This window comes from Lepisosteus platostomus, chromosome 2, assembly GCF_059453375.1.
Source record: "Lepisosteus platostomus isolate fLepPlt1 chromosome 2, fLepPlt1.hap1, whole genome shotgun sequence".
Taxonomy (NCBI): Eukaryota; Metazoa; Chordata; class Actinopteri; order Semionotiformes; family Lepisosteidae; genus Lepisosteus; species Lepisosteus platostomus.
In genome coordinates this window covers 32569978-32590417 of record NC_142612.1, presented here as the reverse complement: position 1 = coordinate 32590417, position 20440 = coordinate 32569978, and the positions used below count along the sequence as shown (strand labels likewise).

Sequence of the window (20440 nt, the reverse complement as noted above, 5' to 3'; positions counted from 1 at the left end):
CTGCATACCAGTTTATTTAAAGTCAAGGCGTCTGCTCTGTGGGTGATGGTGCCTTGTGTTACTTTGCCCACTTGGCAACTTTCAGTATCTTTTTTTAGTCACGTTTTTTTGTGGTTGTTGTCTGTCTTACTCGCGTGATGATTTTTGATTCTTTTATTGTAATGCGCTTGGGATGATTACTTTTAGAGACACGAGGTAGAAAAACACCAGTCACAGCACATGCTGTACTGTACATCGTATGAAATTAGGTTTGAAGTCCATAAAAATCACTACATATGAGATTGTTATTCTGAAGCTTGTGAAGATCAGAAAACCTGACTTATTTCTAAGGACCTCCTGGTGTACGCGGTGCTAATTTTGGTTTCCTCCCTGCAACAGTGGTGACATGAACAGTAGCTCCTAAGACTCCCGTCCATCTCGAAGTGTTTTAGAAAACTGCCTCACAGGCATTGCTATATGGCGTGTTTATGAGCGTTACCTGGGTGTATGTAGTGCTGGTTTGGTTTTCACAGGTGGCCAGCGGCTGAAACCAGGAAAAACACAAAATAAATGCAGTCCGTCTAAAAACAGCCTTGACCGCACGGTGGAAACAGAGATTTCATGCACTTCAGGTGTGATCTCGTCATCGGTCCCCATTGCCTACATGTCTCATGAGCGCTTGCTCAGTGACGTGAAAACGAGGGACCGCTGTGACAAGCACGTGGAAACCTGCGGAGCCAAATCCCAAATTCCGAAGCCCTCGTATCCGAAGTCGGGAAGAGCGTGGGGGTTTGAATCCGACAGAGGAAATCCATGGCCTGTTAGACTGCAGGTGAGCAGGAGGAACTGAGAAGCGGCTGTCTGGCTCCTTGTACCTGCTCTCGGTATTCAGAGAGGCTGCAGCAGTTCTCACCGTGGGTTGTGCGGTCTGTGCGAAAACCAGCTGGGGCAGATAGCGTAGATATTTAAATACTCATTTGAATTAGGCCAGAGGTCCTCTGCGCTTCTCTAACTGCAGTGTGGCAGTAGTGGTTAGGGCTGCAGATCACAGGGTTTCTAGGTTCAATAGCCAGGTGAGGTGCTGCTGTCGCACCTTTAAGGTCCTCCTATCAGATTGAGCCAGTAAATGTCCTCCTGTATGAATGAGTTTCCAGGTCAGGTTTCTCAGTTTACTGTGGGCTGCTGCACTACCTCTTGGGTCCTAATCCTAGCCCTGGTGACCAACACACATGCTGGCTTTAGTTGACTAATCAAATCCTTAATAGACCTAGAAATAGATTTAAATTTAACCTCATTCCATTTCTAATCTAATGAAAATTTAAAATTTTATATATATATAATATTTCTTAAGGTTTTCTAAGGGACCACTTGGGTGGTTTAAAGGATTCCCAGACCCCCTTTCTGAAAACAGGTCTGAGAACTGCCAATTATTTGTCATCTGATCTGGAATAGCCAGTTCTTTGCTTTGCATGTTCTGGGACACAGCTGGGAATTCCTTGACCAGTTACAGGGGAGAAAGGGGAAGTGGAGGCAGACTCCTCCTCCTGCCCACCTTCAAGCCAATCATCTTGTAATAGGTCACAGGCAGCACCCGCCCCGAACCAGAGGTTCAGCACCAATTGGAGGAGAGGTGCTTCCTGAGAGCCTTGGTGACTGATCCAAGCCTGCCAACAGTGGTGCACAGCCAGTTGTGAACTGCTGCTTGGGGAGTCCTGGCCTGACCTAGGCTTGAACCCACGATCACAGAGCTCATTTTGCACTTGAGCAAACACCTTTAACAATTGAGCCACTCTGGAGGTCTCATAGCCCCCTTTTTAACAAATGTCATACAGGCAACAAAAATGTTTGTTTCAAATAAAAAGTGTGATGGTGGTCTTGATGGGACAACCTTCAAGTAAAGTTTTTAGGAGTTTCGCTTTGATTTATTGTCCTCGGCTCCACTGAGTTAAAGAGCACTGAGAAGGTTCAACATAATTGTGGGTTGTGTAGCTAAAAGTGTCGAACTTAAACTTTGGCCTTTGTTGAGTACATTACAGCAGTTGCTATCCTGGGAAGAGTTCAGGAAAGAGATGCAAAAATAATTTCTTGCCTTAAAGTCTTGTTGAACATGACTTCTTTAGATTTGAGTTTAAATGTCATTTAAAGCCTTTTAAAAAATCTTTTCAGTGTATTTTCTTTTTTTATCTTGGTTTTATTCAATCGACGGAACTTTGTCATTTTATTGTCGAATAAAACGCCATTAATATAAATTGATATGTAAAATACAAATATAGCTTGCATTATTAATACCTTCACTGTATCGGCTATCAGCTATTCGGTTGCAGTTTTGGTTTATTCTGTCTCTTGGGTCTTTCAAGAGCTGTAATAGAAACTAACTCACATACTACACTGAAGTACAGAATGATGTGCTGTAAATTGCAGTTAACTATATAATCTCGACAGTATTTCTGTCATCTTGTCTAGTTTTAGTTTCATCTGTCTGGTTTTGGTTTTGACCTTGCCTTCTGTTTGTGAAGCTTGGCTGCACAGATGTTTTTTTGACAATCTGTTGAAGTGCAATAAAACAGTTCATTGGCCATGCTTGTCAAAGTCATTCGGTTGTGCGCCACTTTGCTGATTAGTCAACAAGTTACCTGAACCTTAAATACTCTATAAGATAAGAAGTCCAAAAGTCAGTTGAAATACTGCCAAATAGCACTATGGAATAGCACAAAGGAATTATGTAGAAAGCAAAGCATTGGTTCAAAAGCCATGATCCTTTGCTTGCAACAGGACAAGAAGTTTCCTCCACTTTAATGCTAGGTTTGATCCCATTTATTTAAGTGGACCGGGTAGACTTTCATATTCTTGTTCTCAGCTTTAGATCTTGAAATGTGATTAGTCAGTAGCTACTGCTGTTCCACGCTGCCTTTGTAGAAGTGCCGACAGGGACAGAGAGACTCTTGCCCCAGAAAAGGGCTCCTATCTGCGACGTGCAGGTGGGACTGGGCTCTTGCTGATGTTCCTACTGCTCGCAGGCTGAGTGTGCAGGGTTACTGCGTGTGAGGGACAAGGACCCCCTCTTGTGGCTGCCTGGCCAATGTCTCACTGACTGTGGGACCCCCTGGCATTGACGTGTTGGATCCCTCTGGTCCATCCTGTTCTGTTGGCTGAAGCCCCCTTTTCATCGTGTTGAAGCTCTGAGGAGCTCTTGTCTTATCGCAATGGCATCCGCGCCACGCACTGCTCTCCACACAGATTTTGTCCCCGGAGGAGCTCATGACGCATGGGTACCAGTCCTGGGACTGGCTGCAACACCACAGCAGCGCCACACCAATTACCCCATTATTCTGCTAATGATTATTCACATCAACGTAGTATCTTTTAAAGGTGCAGAATTCCTTTTCATGTGGCTTGTGCCCAATGTGTATAATAGCAATCAGCCAGTTTCCCATTGCTACAGTATATGCAGTAATCCCTTGTTCCCCCTAAACCTGCTCAGAAAGTGAAAACTCATACAGTGGAAGTAGAATTCCCATTACTTCCTGTTATCATCTCTGATTTGTTCTCTCCTGCACCCAAACGTTACGTTAATACGCCATAGAACAGCACCTAAGAACTATATAAAAATTCCTGTATGAAAAAGTAAATAAGAATCTTGACAACGCTTTTAAAATGAAAGAACAGGTAGGAGTAACTCCATCACGTACAAACACAAACTCGTGCAGCGGTGGCCGGAGGGGTTGCTGTACAGTACATACTAATTCTCGTTGAATGATGGGGCTGGATTCACCGCCTGCGTATTTTGAACAGACAGTCCTCACACCTGGCTCTGGTCCGCGGCAGCCCTTCAGAGTGAGGGAGTCTGTGGGCTCGCCATCTGCATAACTTCTCACAAGTGCTGCTCTTTTGGTAACCTGACCCTGAACATGTCGCTGTTTAAGTTTCACAGCCGGCAAATCCGTTTTGTGTAACCATCCCTCGGAGAGATGTACGTGAGCCGGGTCTCGTGTGTGCCCTTGTTAACGTCTGTTCATGCCCCGAGTGCTGCCGTATATAATTAGATCATGTGCCCCGGGCAGCTCTCTTGTTCAGTGGGCTCATACTAACGCACATTGTTCCAGAGTCTTCCTTGTGCCTCAGCTTTTCTGTGTGGGGTTTTTTACGGACCTTGTTTCTTGGCAGCTCCGTCTTTCCTCCTGCAGCCTTTTCTGGAAGCGCTCTCCGCGGTTCCGTGGGAACGCAGAACTTCCTCGGGGCTATGGCTGTGTTTCCGAGCAGGACTGGAGCAGTGGGGGTGGGACTGCGGTGAAACACGTGCTTGCGTGCAGGGGGAGAAAAGTCAGAGCGGTGACAGCCTTGGGGTCCGCTCGCGCTTTTAAGAAGCACAAGGGTCCTTACAGACGGGAGCATTCCATCAAGCGGCTGAACCCTGGAGGAGGAAGGAAAGGTCAAATGCAAGAAGATAGTTTCTGCCACCAGAAAGGGAGATGAGCAGAGCAGGGTGTTTTATAGTTGCGTTCTGCATTAAGCAAAAATGGTTTCAGATGCACGGTGTGCAGGCCCAGTCGTCCGGCTGTGCTCGAGAGAAGGCGGCAGTGGTCCTGCAGCATGTCAACCCAGGGCAGTGTGCAGACCCCCTCATCAGAGATCTCTTACCAGATCAGTCTACAGCCTGTTGTGACCGCAGTTAGCCTGCGGCTCCGTTCGATTGGAGATCGTTAACTGTGAAAAGTCTGCCTTTTTTTTCCCCCCTGAACCAGCCAGCCCAGTTGCGTTGTGATTAAACTATTCTTTAATTAAAAAAAAGAATAAATAATTTGAAACGTAAATGACATTTTTTCGTTTGCTAACCTCTGCGTCTGTGGGGGGAAAAAAAGAATACAGATACGTTTCAAATTACATTTCATTTTTTTCGTTTGCTGACCTCTGCCTGGTCCAGCTGGACAGAAAGAAAGAGAAATGGCCTTGGGTTCTTCCCCTCTCAAACATGTTGACTTTTCCAAAGCCCTTTGATGTCAGGGAATCTCTTGGTGGTCAAGAGGAGTCAGCTCCTGCTGGCGTGGGTCTCTGTCCTTGTGGGGCGCTCTGTCCGAGGAGTGGGGTACAGCACCCTGTGGGCTGTGACTATCATCACCCTTCCTCGTGAACAACGAAGTGACTGGGACCGCTTCCTAAAATGTAGTGCAAAATGGACAACAGAACAAAGTCTTCACTCTTGTTTCCTGCTATATTTAGTTTTGTCGTGAAGCTTCAGTACTCTCAAAAGTACTGCAGTACAGCTGAAAAACAAAAGACTGCTTATGTTCTTTTCTGTCAGGCTTGAAATCTTCCCGAGTTTTGAATCCATCAGTTGTCTAAGGGTTCTTTGTGATCTAATTTCCCTTTAGCTTGTTTAACCCGAGACGTGCAGATCCCATGAGATCTCATCGCATCCACAGTGATTCACCCATAGCCAGCTCACAGAGGCCCCTGCGTGAGATGTCTTACAAAGTGATGTGACTGAGAGCAGTCTGGGAAGGAAAGATACATCTTCACAACACTGATAACATCATGAAAGAGGAAGTGTGCTGAATGAGAATCAACCAAGGAGTGCTTGCAGGCCCCCAGCACCGTTCTGCGTCCTCAAGCGTTCCTCTAATGCTACCTTTTGCTGACACTGTGCTTTTTTCTCTCTGTGTTTTCCCTTCTTTATTTGGCATTTTTACAAGAGCTTACAGCCCTGATCTGTACAATACGTTACTGCGGTCCTTCATTTTGGCTGCTTATGTATAGTTTGCTTTGAGTTTTTAGCATTTAAAATCTGATCAATATGTATTAAACCACTGCTGAATGACAAACTTAAGCTTCCTTTCACTGAACCAAGCTGCATCATTAACAGTCAAGATCCCAGAGCTGGCAAGCAATGAGTGCGAGGCAGGATACACCCTTCATTGTAGAAAACGCCAGCGAAGGCTTTTCAATACGTTGTTAATGTGCACATTGTTCAGTAACCCTTGAGGATGTCTGTGATGCTCAAGAACTGCACAGTGGTATGTAAGTGGTATGCACATTTCACCACAATTTGGCTTCTTTGTTTGTTAGTGACTCTTTCAGGAAGATAAGAAGGGTTGCACAGACAAGGAGGCCCCTCAACTCATCTGCTTTAATCTACTTTAACAACAGTAGCTTGTTCTATACTCCCACAAACATGTATTTTAAAAAAAGCTCCTCCTGTTTTTATTTTTAAATGTGCTTATGCTTAGTTTCATCTTATTCTGTGGTTTGTTGGTGGCTTTGAGGATTTTTACCACTTGTATCAGGCCAACTGCTTATGTTAGGGTGTATTAGACTAAAACAATTCAGTTTTTATTCAGCTTAATGGTATAGTATAGGACATTCCCAGGCTCTATAGTATATATCTAATTTGGTAATATGGTGACGCTGGCTGTACACTGTATTCTCGGTGGAGTCATACAAGTGAATTGTTCCATTATAACCCATTTATTTAAATTCTGCACTTGTAACTTGATGTGTTATGTTTGCTTTTTTATTGCTTCTCCACATTGTCTGGAAGAGAAAATGATAGGTGCCGAAGTCTTTTTCATTAGGAACTCAGTTTCTCATGTTGTGCCTATAATTTAATTTAGAATTTGCATGGAACACTTTGTACTTGTCCACATTGTGAATGCCATCTGCCAGATTATCCTGTCTATATCCCTTTGAATTTCATATAGAATGTTTTGGCATCATCTGCAAGCATGACTATTTTACTATTTATATGAGAATCAAAATAATAAAGTTGGAAGAGTGTCGGTCCCAAAATAGATCCCTGGGGTGCTCCACTAGTTACATCACAACAGGGATTGCAAAAGTAATTTTGCAGTCACAGATAAATGCAGTAAAGCTCTAAAGTATGTAATAGACTAAAGCGGCATCTTGTACTATGTTTCAGTGTGATCAGCAGCAGTGAGACAAGTCAGGAGAAATTTTGAATGATCATAAGCGCTTGACCTGAAGACAGTGAAATGTTGATGCAATCTGTTGCAAGAATTGATGTTTGTTGTTGGTTTCCTGGGATTGGCGAAGGGGGCTCTCTGTTTTCCTCGTGCGCAACAGTGATCTTTGTCCTCGTGCGCTCTGCTGGAACTTCATGAGAGTTTGAAAGCTGCTGGCTTTGGCTTGGGGAATTCTGTAAGAATAAAGAAGAGGGAAAACGAAAAACTAGAAACTCTCGGGCTTCCAAGTGCTTTTGTTAGCACATCCATGTCTTTCCGGCTTTCTACCTACCAACTGTATTCCCTTCATTTTGAGATTCTTGATCCACACTGATAATTGTTTTGAGGGGTGGCCTGCCAGCAGCCAGTGTCTGACACCAGACAGGTGTTACTGTCTCTGAATGCCGATCGGTCCTGTCCCTGTCTATGTGTCTGATTTTTACAGCCTTGATGCTGTATCTCTTGTGGAGCACAGCCCTGTATCGGTGAGGCACAGTGGGGACAGTGCATTGCGTTTGTAAATGTTTTTTGAATTTGTAAGTGGTTCAAATTCTCGAAAATACTGTTTTTTTCAGCAATTGTTTTTGCTCTCAAACATATACTAGTAAAGCAATTCCTGTTCTTCTAGTAAACGTGGTCATTAGTCTAGAATATATTAAGCCGTGTAGTCAGTTTCACGCCATAGAATATCAAATATCACTTTTGACCTGGTCTTCTGAATCTGAATGTCTTTTTCTCGGGATCTTGGGTCACTCATTTCTTCTGGCGCTCTGTGTGTTGTTTCCCACACTTTGAAGAATGACCGTCGTTTTGTCCACAGGTGGAGTATGATGGAGATGGAGTATGATGTGATTTCAAAAATTAATTCTGGGGAAGAATAGTGCTGTATTCAGATATATTTCTTGCTCTCTTCAATAAAATGTTTCCCAGCATTTGTAATATAACGTTTTCTGAGAAGTAGATTCTAATGGAAAAGCCCAGATAAACTAAAATTTTCCTAAATGTTACAAGCCAAACAAAGAATTCAGTGAAAAGTGTTTTGTTGGGCATCTGTGGGAGGATGCTGATTATGTAATCTCTGTTCTGTAGAATGAATGGTTTGGTCAGCATTTGGAAGCTAGAAGTTTAGTATTGCTTAGAAACGCTTTCTCTCTCTCCAAGACCTTTGGCCTGTTTTCCACAACTTCTTCACTTGTCCTTTCTGCGATGTTAACACAATCCCCCATCCTGCCAACAGCGGAAAAAACAGCTTTTGTTCTCTTCAGAATGTCCATAATTTCCTCCCATTGTAACAAATTCAGTATGTGATTACAAAGCATTTTTAATCTAATTATGCATTGATATAAAAATGTTCATTAAGTTTAAACAAGTTCACATACAGTCCAGTAGTTTGAAGTTAAAGATATTGATCTACAGAGTTGTTGATTGCTGTTGAATCCTGAATTACTGTTCTGCAAATTTTATATTCATTTGATGTGAAAAAAAGCAAATGTGCATATGAAGGTTTAGCAGAACCATAACATGCCAAACGAACAAAAAAAGTTTCTCACTGCATGAATCTATAAAACACAATGAAGTAAAAACAACACGTTCACACTTGGTGTAATGTGGGATGGACACATTAGTTTTGATTACCAAAGGTGGAGTTTAACAAATCTTTGTTGCAAACAGTTCATGAAAGGTCTCCAGCCTTTTTTAGTAGATGATGGTTGTATTGTTTCTAAAAGAAAAAACGCATAACCTGTCTGCTCTGTTGCCCGGAAAACTCAGGCATGTATCATTTCAGGAGGAGGTGGTGCTTGTCATGTCCTGTAATTAGGAGAGATCATTTGAGAGGTTTTATCGATTGTCATTATATAGCTCATCTACACACTGTGGTCGGTTTTCTTGGCCTAGATAACAGACATGCCCAGTGTATGGAATGCCACACCTCTAGTTAACTAAAAGCTCCATCATTTTTCTTCCATGTCTCTTTTGAATGTGGAAGAAAAGAGCTGCTGTGTTTATTGAGTGAGTGTGTGAAAGGCTGTTTTTAGTTCTGCAGGAAATCAGTATTTAATCCAGAATTCCACCAGGACTTCATAAACATCCAGGCAAAACTGCCTCAGTTAACTTGGTTTACCAGTTTTTCATAAACTGTATTTCTGTTGTCTAGTTATGACCTATAACTTGATCTGTTGCCATTTTGAGTTTCCTTTCCCTGACATGTAGATTAATAGCATGTGGATGCTTTGGAAGAATGTAAAAAGAGGTCCCGAAAGGACTCAATGTGTTCAAAAATAGGTGATCTGTGGTTCATGATTTTCTCTGCCATTTCTTAAATGAACAAATCCGTTCTTTATTGGAAGTCATCAGATTTAACATTGAGAAAGATGGGGGTTGGGATCAGGGATCCTCACAGACAAGAGTGTATTTTTCTTCTTAGGAGCTTGTTCATCATAGAAGCATAACAAGGCATTTGTTGGGAAACTCCTTATAAATCAACTCTGCATGTTGTCTTGTACCTTGATCCTTATGAGCACCCCTTTCATACAAAAAACTTTTTTTAGTACTGGATTTGCTTCATGGACACTTAAGATTCCTGATGAGCTTTATTTTATTTTTGGTGTTTTTTTACAAGTTTTATTTTTAGATGTTGCCCTTTGTGCTTAGCTATCACACGTGCCTTACCAGGTTAGAAATAGAACAAGTGTGAAGCAAAAGTTTATCACTGCATAAAAAATAGTTTCAAACAAAAGGAGCCCATTTATACAACATTTTTAAATTCTGATCATGGTCCCTTTTGTTGAAGAGGGTAAATATTTGCGCGAGACACTGTATATTGTACGTCTCTCTGGTAAGGTCTTCTGCCTAGCAAATCATGAGAACATAGAAAACTGGCCTCTTCCGGTGATAAAAGGAAAGGTGTTAATATGTTGTTGTTTCTAGTTTACTGACTTGTTGCTTGTTTGCGTGTCCCTTAGGGTTATCTGCTTTTATAATCAATTTTGTAGTGGCAGATGTTAGAACACTCTGACATAGAGTGCGGCACCCAGTCTAATCCTGGGATTCACAAATCTTGTCCAAGATGCGCGCTGTCTGGGTAGTGCCTTTTGACAGCAGAGAAAAGCATTCAAGTCCGGATGAAATTCCAGCTGACCTCATCCAGTCCCAGAGGCACGTGGTCCCCCACAGGAAGGAGCAAGACAGTAATCTGGAGCTGTGGCCCAGCCTTGGCTGGTTTACACTCGACTTCATTAAATTGGTTTTAGTTCTTATCTGGAACAAGGGGTTCACACTATGAGCCAGTGCCTCTTCATGAAACAATTTAAAGGCTTTTAGAAGTAAATTTCCAGTGGCAGCTTGTTAGAGACTGTGCACATGATGAAATAACGACACTCATTCTAGCCAGAAACATAGTCCATCTGCGTTTTTTTTCTGTCAGTGTGCAAAACCAGACAGGTGGCCAGTGCCACCGATAAGCCTCCAATCTAGGGTTGGATCCCCAGATCAGCAGTTCAGTGAACCACAAGGATATTAATCCTGTCTCTTGAGATTTGCAGATGGAGGGGAATAATTACCCCCACCTCCACTGTTTTTAAAAATTGGAATTATTTTCTGAAAATTAGCAAAATGCTTGTCGGTGATAACAGCCACAGCTGGTGTTTTTTAATGGCAGCAGAAGAAAATGAAAACAATAGAGATTGATTGCGGGCTTTTAAATAAAAAGGAACACTTTCCAGCAAAAACCCTTATGACATTCTCTTTCCTTTTTATAACCGATATTTCTAATGGCCACATCCGTTGTGTAAACAGCAATTCATTAAAACTAAAAGAGTAATACATTATGTATTTGCAATCGTAGTTTTGCCTCAAGTGAATCACAAGAGACGCAATTAGTGTGCGATCTCTGGAGAGTCAGTCCTGGCTGTTCAGTGCTGTGGAGCTAAACAGCCTTCTCTCCACATTTCTGTGGACTCGTGAAGACTTCAGTGCCATTTTATGTTTGTTCTTATGCTGGCATTACACTTGTTACAGGCAGGTTTTTCTCACACAGCACAGGTGTTCCAGCTGTTAAGGTAATGCTCTTTTGTGCAGGGAGTTCCTGGTTTGAGTCCTGACACAGGAGTTCTTCTGCAACAGTCAATAACCGGTGTATGGCCTGTCTAGATTAGATTAATATAAAGTTGTACTGAAGGAATAGGGAGGTTTATCAACCTAGGAGACCTCTGTGTGTGCAGCCTGGAAGAGCTTTGCAGTGACGTTCTTTCGAACATGGAAGAGGAAACTGGGTTTTTCTTGGGCTTTCCTGGGCACACGCTTTGTGGTTTAATGCCCACAGTCAGATGCTCCGAAGTCCGGTTTAGGGAACTTGACGTAAAACACTGGCGTCTGTGTTTCCAGGGATTATGCTGGAAAAATCCCAGTGGAAAGTGCTGCTCTGTCACTGTGGTTCTGGTTAAGCGTCGCTCTAGGAACACAAAGTTTGAATGCGCTGTTACCCCAGGGGCACGAGTTGCCACCACTTAACAAGAGAAGGGCCAAAAGATTCTTTGGAATGTTGGTAGGACACTGGGGCCTCTTTGTGGCCACATTGATGTTCTAAAGAAAACATACAAATTCCACACAGAAGACACCCCCATCTCCACCTGGGAGCTGTGAGGCAGCAGGTTTAAATGGAAAACCTCCTTGTTTTCAAACACAGGCAAGCAATTGTATTTAGATCCCAAATACTTTAAATGCATCCTTCATTAAATGAGCCTCCATGAGGACGTTGCTTTCCTGCTTCTTACTGCAATCCTTTAGGAGGGGCCAGCCTTATTGTAGGGAGATAAGGTAAAGGTTCATTCCATACAAACCTGAAGAAGGCTCCACAGCTGAAATGTTTTTTTTTTCTTCTCTTTTCAGCATGGAATAAACCTTTACTTGTTCCTTTGCAGCCTATGCATGCTGACACAGCTCCCTACTTGAACTGAGATAATGATGGCGCATGCATGCTGATCTCAATAGGTGCTGTGATCCTGCCAAGAGCAGAAGGCATCTACGAATCCCACAGCACTGAAAACCAAAGGGTGGATGTGTGAAGAGCATTCCTGGGTGTCTGAGCATTGAGCCTAGTTTACACGTGTGACACAGTGATGGTGTGGAAAGGCTTTGTGATCGCTGCTCTTAAAGAGGATCTTATATACTGTAGGTCAGTGCTGAAATTCTTTCTTACAAGGAAACGGGTTACTCTTGGCGTTTGGGGGAGTTATTAATGCGCAGCAAGGATGAACCTGGTCCTAAACCTTGTGAAGATTGTAATAGAAGCCAGTCAGCGTGTGAATATAGGAGTTGCTCTTGTGCTCTGGTTCTGGTAGACCCTCGTGCGTGTGTGAAGTATTAAACGTGCCTCCGTGTCCGTAGTGTCGGCCTTCTGGGAGCTGAAGCAAGGGTTAGGCCTCTTCAGACCGAGAGGCCCACTCGAAGGAGAAAGACCTGCCTCTTGAGGGCGGCCTGGAGATAGATCTGCTTCTCCATCACGCCCGGCTCCTACAGGACAGGAATTCATCACACCCGCGCGCACACAAGGGGCTTCCTTGTGCGGAATGTTGTTCTTGTTTCGTTTTCGCTCGGGCCGTGCCAAACCCCAGCCGCTCCCCCGCCGGGGCAGGTCTGTCCCAGGCCCGTGGGGCCTTGTGAGCGTGCGCCAGGGCCCGGAGAGCTGTCTGCGCCTCCCTGAAAGGGCCCTTTGAGGAAGGGGCTGCGTGCGTTCGCAGAGCTCGGCGTGAACAAGGGGCCGTGTGATGAAGTGAGCGAGCAAGTGCTGCCGCCCCCCCCACTGAGTGGCGGCCATTACTTTCAGAGAGCCTGGCCCTGGAATTAAATGTCTGAGGTCGGTGCCAACCTAGTTAAGCCCCGTAATGCCCATCGCGCCATACACTGCCGCCACACAGTACAGCCGTGGCGCGGTTTCTGGCTTTGAATGAGACATTATGCAGCAAATCACCATGGCTTCCTGAATTAACTTACTGAACAGAAACATCAGTGTCTATTTAATAAGGAAGGTTCTCCATTAAAAATGCATGACTCTTGTTTATTGTATGTACTGTATGTTCTTGGGAATTATATTGCTTTGTCCTTTTTTATTGAGTTAACTCATTTAAAATCTGGGACGGCTTGCTGCAGTTCGTCTTATTAAATATGAAGGCACATTTTAGTTGCACATGGTTTGTGTGGTTGGTATTAAATGCATTTTCCGTAAAAAAAAAGGAGGAATGAAGTTTCATTTGTAAGTTTTCTTTTCTCATTCTATGCCAATTGCTCCACTACACAGTAGAACTTATTGACTTCTGGGCACTTCAGTGGAGGCCATTGTGCAAGCAGAAAGATGAATTTAGCTAGGGCATCGGAGTTAATCCATTTCAGTGACTGACTGAAGGAGCTCCATCTTTTTAGTCTTGAACAGTGAAGACTACAAGGGCACCTCTTTTTAGAGGAGCTCCATCTTTTTAGTCTTGAACAGTGAAGACTACAAGGGCACCTGATCCAAGTATTTCAGAGTCCCGAAAGACATTGACAAAATCAACAAAGCAGATTTTTCAGAATGACCAGAGAAACACAAACCAGGGCACAAGTGGAAACTATGTGGAAGTGCATTTGAAACTGTGATCACAATGCACTTCTTTAACAAAGGATTGTGGGAGTCTGGAACAAGCTAGCCAGCCATGTTGTTGAAGCTGATTACTTGATTCTTTCAAGAAACAGCTGGATGAAATTCTGGGATCAATCAAATAATGACAAACAGGCTGGATTGGCCTGTTTGTGTAAATGCGTAAATATTCTTACAGAGTTACATATGCATATTTATAAAGTGACACGGGATCTTTGAGCACCAAGTTCAACTCCTCTGTTTACCATCTTGTAAGAAAGGGCATCACGTGCTGGTATCACATCACTGTGATACCAGTTGTCCTGGAGTATACTGGCAGTATACTGGGGCATTCGTCTGGAAACTCTGAGCACCACCTACTGGTCCAACAATACACTTACAGCAGCAAGCTGGTTTCCTTAGAGATATCCTCTCCCAATACTGCCCAGGCCAGCCTTGCTCTGCTTCTGAGATCTCATGAGATCAAGCTACAAGGTGATAGATACCTTTACCTAGAAATGTAGTGCAAACTTTTGATACTTTGGACTTTAGTTATTAAATTAAAGGTGAGAAATGGGGCATTAGAATTGCATTAGGGATATCAACAGTGATGCAGAGGGAATCAAAAATGTGTTTCTGATTGCAGGTTCATTGGTGTTGGTGCTGACTTTATTCTACCTTTCTGCTTTTACTGGATTGATGTGCGTTCACGGGACATTTAAGCTCATTTACATTCCAAGATTTTTAAATGGCAGCCTGAAGTGATCATGGGTGTTGGGGATCTAAATCTGGCAGTCTGGTATTATCAGTGGTAAGGCGTTGTTTTGAAGTGCCATCTTTAGTGTCGAATTATTGCTGCTTCTCAGCTCTTTGCTCTGACACAAGCCCCACAGAGGTAGCGAGCCTGCTGCTTCAGATAAAATCTGACAGCCCTCTTGCAGGTGGAAATAATGACACTTTGAAATCCCAAGAAACCCAAGGAATTGGTGCAGTTTAATTCACTCGTGGATTTTGGATTATTTTTCCAGGCGCATAGTTTTAAAGGCTAGTTTACGGTGACACCAGGATTAAACATGAACATTTTTATTTTTTGAGTGTATTAATTTCTTTCCAGGAGTCGGTATCCCCCCGCACTAAAAAAGTGAGTTTTTAGTGTCAGATTGCGAATCCTTGATGAAAGGGTGCGTCCTCAGGAGGTGAGCAGTGCACATAAGTGTATTGTGGTTGACAGAGTGATTGATTGTTCTGTATTGCAGCTGACAGACGCATGAGAAGATATGCCGGTGGTGTGTCACTGCCGTTCCCTCAGTTGTTGCTCTGCTGCCGACGGATGGGCCTGCAGCTCTGTAAATCTGACCACTGTGACAAAATATTAACCTAATTTACTGTGTCAAACCGCTTTACAGCTCCCCCTCGAGACTGTGGTTGGTCTGCAGCCCTGCTAACAGGAGGCTCTTTGGGTAGAGTAGTATTGAAAACAATCGGTTGGACATCTTTAGTGTTATGGCTTTATTAGTATAGTCGCAGAGATTGCTTGGGCTGGTCCCTGTCCTTGTTTCCCAAGTGAAGGGTAAATTTGTGCTTCCTCATGACGAGGAATGTCAGAAAGATTTCCCTCAGGCGTCGGATGTGCGATGCGTCAGCTTTTGTCCTTGACTTTCTGAACGTCTTTTTTTCTCCAGAATATCCTTGCCTTAAGAATTAACATTTCACCCGAAGGAGAAGAAGAGCTTTTTTTTTACACCATAGTTCGTTGGAGGCAGTTCTGACTAATGTGAAAGCTAGTGTCCTGGATGGTTTGTAGGCGTAAGCCTATTGTATTGTAGTGAACTTGAAGTTCAGGGAGTATTAAAGGCTGGGTTCTGGTGCCAGCAGGCAAAGAAACACACAAAACCAGTGTACCTATGGAGCAGAAAATGTGAGGAGAGAGGTGCTGCTTAGTCCAAGGATTTAAATACGTCTGAAGACTGTACTGTTCCCGGAACATCTTTGGGATAATATACACTGTCTTGCACAGCAGTAAATGGGGACTAGGTCAGGATATCCACAGACCAGAGCTTGTTTGAAGTGTGCCGTAATGTCAGCCGAGAGATAATCCCACTTCCGCAGTCCTGAGGCTGTAGATAATGGGTTCTGTTTGCTGGTTGGGAACAGTAGAGACCAAACTGAAAACTTTTTAACAAGGTTACACACATTGTATGCCTCTCAAAAAGAACAGCATTCTATGACACCAACTTATAAATATTTTGCTGCAAAGCCACATTTGTTGTTTCTTAAACGGCTTATGAATGACAGGTTCTGGACAGCAATACTCTCTTGAGAGGAATGCACTCATTGACTTAATAGTGTGAACGCAGACTTTTTTTCTTTCTTTAATCCTATAGCCTGTCTGTTACACTCCCTCCTACTCTTTATTTACATGTATACCTGAACAGCAGGATCCTCTTAACTCCCAGCAGGTGGTGTTTAAAAGGACCTGAAACGCACTCAGCAGTCTGTATATAAATTACAGCTTTGCACTACTGAACATGGATATTCAAGGTACTGTTATGGAAAGAGTATGCTTTTGCCCAACCCATAGAAAAAACAGAAAACCTCATCCTGTAATTACGCGACTCCCTTTTTCTTAACAGTGTGAAATCTTCTGGACTTCGAACTTGAAACCAGCCTCTCTAATTCAGATTCCTGGATGCAGAGTAATGAGTGGAAGGAACGCATCTCTTATTCTGAAGTAGAAGTATTTTCTCCATTTGGCCTCCTGCTCGCCATCCCTTCTAGCCATTTCCTGCTGAATGCCATTCTTGAGTCCCAGCCTTCGGGCCAGCTGCGCAGGAGTGATCAAATCCAATCATACCTCCAGGGGTCAAACAGCGGGTCTCCCATATTGCACGCGGGATTACTGTAGTTGCTGATAACATGTGCGAACTAAGAGCGGGATTGTAGGATCCTCGTGTCTGATTTTGATCCACTCGATCCTGGTAGCTCTTTACGATAAGGACGCTACCCCCATCTGGGGAATCTCCCTTTACACAAAGGGTTGTAGGAGTATGGGACAGTCATGTTGTTGGAGCCCATTTCCTCGGCTTCCTCCATGAAACAACTGGATAAGATCCTTAAGTCAGTTGGCTACTATCTATCTTGTGGGCTGGAATGGCCTTCTCTGGTTTTGTGATCTTTGTTCTTAAAGTTGTGAATGGCTTGATCTGCCTGTCGTGACTCGCATCGGGCTCTGTTCATCTTCCTTACACTGTTTAGTAAAGCGGGCATTCAGGAACGTGACAGCCTGTCACAAAAATCTCCAGAATGGGGAGATGCAGAAGAGCAAAAAAGAAAACCTGACATATTTGGTTCTTTAGTTAGCTTGCAGGCTGTGATCTGCCTGCCTTTGGCTTTATGGTCTCTGAGGCCCTAATTATTATTCAGCTAGCTGTCATAGTCTCCAAGCCGTCTATTATCCATGTGTGTACGTGTGTGTGCTCTCTGCTTTATGTGGATTAGTGGCTAGAGATTAGTGGAGATAAGATATCCCTCCTAAGAGGAGAAGAGGTTTTGGGTGAGTGGGAATTTGCAGATGGGGTGTGTGTGGGGTACACTGCTGTCAAAAGTGAATGCAGAAGAGGAAATGAAATTGATGGTGAATGAAAGCTAAAAGGATCTCTTGTATCGCACTCCTATAGTTTTATTGAACCCGGGGATGAGGACAAATATCTGTCTTCCCCAACCCCTATTCTCACTCAATGCTTTTTAAGCCAAATGCAGTTTAGTAAGATGTCCGCCCATTAAACTACAAACAGCCACTCATCTAAGATGTGCCTTAAGCTAAATTTAGAAAAAGTAATTGAATCATTAAATGCCTTATTGCTTTCCACCTGAAAATTGTGAGTTCTGCTTTGGAAATAGTGAAACGAAACACCCTTAACCCCTCTGGAGTTTACAGTGACTCACTGGCTGGTGTGGAAGGGAACTCGGACCAGAAACACTCCCCATTCCTTTAAGTCTAAGGATTTTAAGAAAAGGTCGCTCGGCTGTGCTCCAGGAAGAAAAGGTTAATGCTCCGCTTCCGTGTTGGAAATCTATCTGGTGAAACTGCCAGAACGTATCGGCATGTACAACTTCAATTACCAGTTCCGCTCGTGCAGCTTGTTCAGTAATAATACAGAAGAGTATAGTTTTCAGTTTGGGCTGCCTTAGAATCGATCTGTCTTAAAGAAAAAAGAAAGGTATTGTCCTGTTGTCACATTCAGTTCCTAAAGCCATTCTTCTCTGTGCGGGAAAACGAGGAGGGCGAAATTGAGCTTGGTGGTCTCTCTGGAGACAGATTCCAGGTACAGAGGCAGACGACATGCTTTGTCCTCCCAGTGCTGTTTTATATCAAGGCCATGAATTCAGTGTGGAGGTCTGACAAAAGGGAAGGAACAGATAGCTTTACACATGCTGAACGTGCTAAATATTAATACTCATTACCTGAGGTTCAGTCCTTCCTATGCTGGTTTGATTTTGTATTTGGGCAAATTAACTGACGATGTAAATGAGTCAAAACCGTGCAGCGGTCCGTGGGGCGCCAGGGCTGGCACTGTGCCCGCCGCCCTCTTTCAGAGCCCGTCTCTTTCGCTCCCCGCGGCCAGCCTGCGAGCTCGCTCTGCTGTATCCTGTAAAGCATGATTTCATCTAAAATCAGCCAAATTAATTTGCTGCCATTATTAATGACTTTGTTCATATTGCACAACAACTGAGTACAACCATGGTTTTACATTGTCTTACTGTGCACACAGTATTACAGTGTTTTCACAGTAGAGGCCTTCAAGAGGTCTCTTAAGTCTTCTTGGAGTCTTCTGTGACATGAAACCCATCAGACTGGTCTAATTCTAGGCTCTAGAGAGTCAGGAGCACTGCTCTACACTGGACGTACATATACATCGAGTTACTGTGGTTCTGGTTCTGTATTGATAAACCAGTCTTTATAGGGACTGGTAGGGAACATCCAGCTGAGGATGTCTGGAAGGATGAAAGGTTTGTTAAAACTGTTAGCATCTACTCAAGTTCAGGGACACAGTGGGGGGGAAAGGGGGCAGGTCTGTGAGAGGAAGAAACCATTCAGATTAAGGCTTGAGGGAGCTCTGGGGGACTAGGGTTCCAAAATAAAGGCCAGTTACTTACGGATATTACAGCTGTTAATTCACGATCTTGCATCTCTTTTCATCTAATTTCATGGAAACGTTTCAGCAACAGCAAGAACAAAGTCCTGAATCCCGTATTCTACCAGTTCTTATATTACAGTAATGAAGAGAAAAAGAGCATAACCTAAACTTAGATGGCATTTTTGTGGATTTCTTCTGCGTTGTTCTAGCAAACACCTGTGTTTGTGTTATCTTTGTTCTTGGATTGCCAGATTCTCACACTTGTGTGATATGTTTTTCTGTGCAGGTGTTGTGCTCACACCACAGTAAATGTGCTCAATTTCAGACTCTTCCGAAAGCCTTCAGCTTCCAGCTTATCCTTATACTTCTCTGTACTTTACCAAGCGCTCACCAAGAAGCTCAAGCCTTCTCAGGCTGCTTCTTTCCTTTCATCTCCTGCCTTGCGGCATCTCGTGATGAAAAGCTTTCCCACGTCTGTCGGATCTCCACTCAGGAAAGTGGGAACTTGAGAATCGTGACGTGAAGGCAGCAAGTAGTTTTGAAGGCTTCCGCACTGTTCTCTACCGTCTCTCATGAACAGTCCTGAATAGTATCGGACGTCTTCCGCAGAGCTCTTGCAGAATCCTCATGGCCGCAGGCTTCGTGGTGTAGAGAATGATACTTTATGTACAATAGTAACCCCACAGTAGCATGTTGCAACTACAGATGCTGCAAGAATTCTTTGTCTTCAAGCAGCTGTTCTCTAGACATGGAAAAATCGATGCCACACGATTACGATAGAGATGTTTTGCTCTGAGCTGCAGGCACGAGGAGTGTTGGAGAACACCACACTTCTCTGAAATCCAGCATCAGAATCATTAATCCATGGTCTTTTTACTTACAGCAAGATACTCTACAGTTCTGAGCAATGGTTTTTAGAAAGCAGAAAATGCCACACAGTAAAATGTGCACAACTGCCTGGATAGTGGATCAGACTGGGATTGTCCAGTATGTGAAACGTTATGACAGAAGAGCCTCTGGGGGCACTGTTGTGTTAATTCGCCATTGTGGATCTGTCGTACTGACGACGCAGAATATGTCCTGTCATTTTGTTGCGTTTCTGTTCCTAGAGCTGCTGATATGATTCTGTCAGAACAGGGTGTAAATGCGCTTCTCTCCGTGTTGCAGAGAAGCTGGTTGCCTACCAGCGCGAGTTCCACGCCTTAAAAGAGCGCCTCCGAGTGGCCGAGCACCGCACCCTGCAGCGCTCCTCTGAGCTCAACGCCATCCTCGAGCAGTTCAGGAAGGCCATTGCAGAAACCAATGGCAGCAAAGATGCACTCACCAACTTCTCAGGTAAGGGTCGGCTCTCTGACTGTCTCCTGCAGGCAACAGCTCTGCATGAATATTCACAGAGGTGCTCATGTCTGCTGTAATGCCAGTATATAGGGGGCAGCGTCAAGCACTCACATCATCAAGAATCATTTCTGCCTCTGCTTTGTTGTGAATCTCAATTCCTTTAACTTTTGGGATTGAATTAAACCCTGTTTCTGTTTGATTCATGCGTTTTTGACTGATTAAATGAATGATGTGCTCAATAAGATGAACTATAGAACCTGCAGGATTGATCCATATCTTTTGAAATTGGCAATTTAATCATTACTTACTTTACAAATGAAGAGGTTGATCTAGATCCCAACACTAGATGTTAGACTTTTTTCCAAATGCTTTGAGCAGTAGCGTGTGGAGTTTTGTTCCTCGTGATTTTTGCCTACATG

The 20440-nt window shown here is 43.6% G+C and overlaps 1 protein-coding gene across 1 annotated transcript in view; it reads left to right on the top strand.

The window, feature by feature from the left end:
* The window catches only part of mgat4a (alpha-1,3-mannosyl-glycoprotein 4-beta-N-acetylglucosaminyltransferase A), a 69681-nt gene that overhangs the window by 5069 nt on the left and 44172 nt on the right, over positions 1 to 20440 (top strand). Inside the window, exon 3 of the mRNA XM_088605717.1 lies at positions 19851 to 20018. Coding sequence (XP_088461843.1) covers positions 19851 to 20018 — 168 coding nt within the window. The remainder of the gene's footprint in view (positions 1 to 19850; positions 20019 to 20440) is intronic.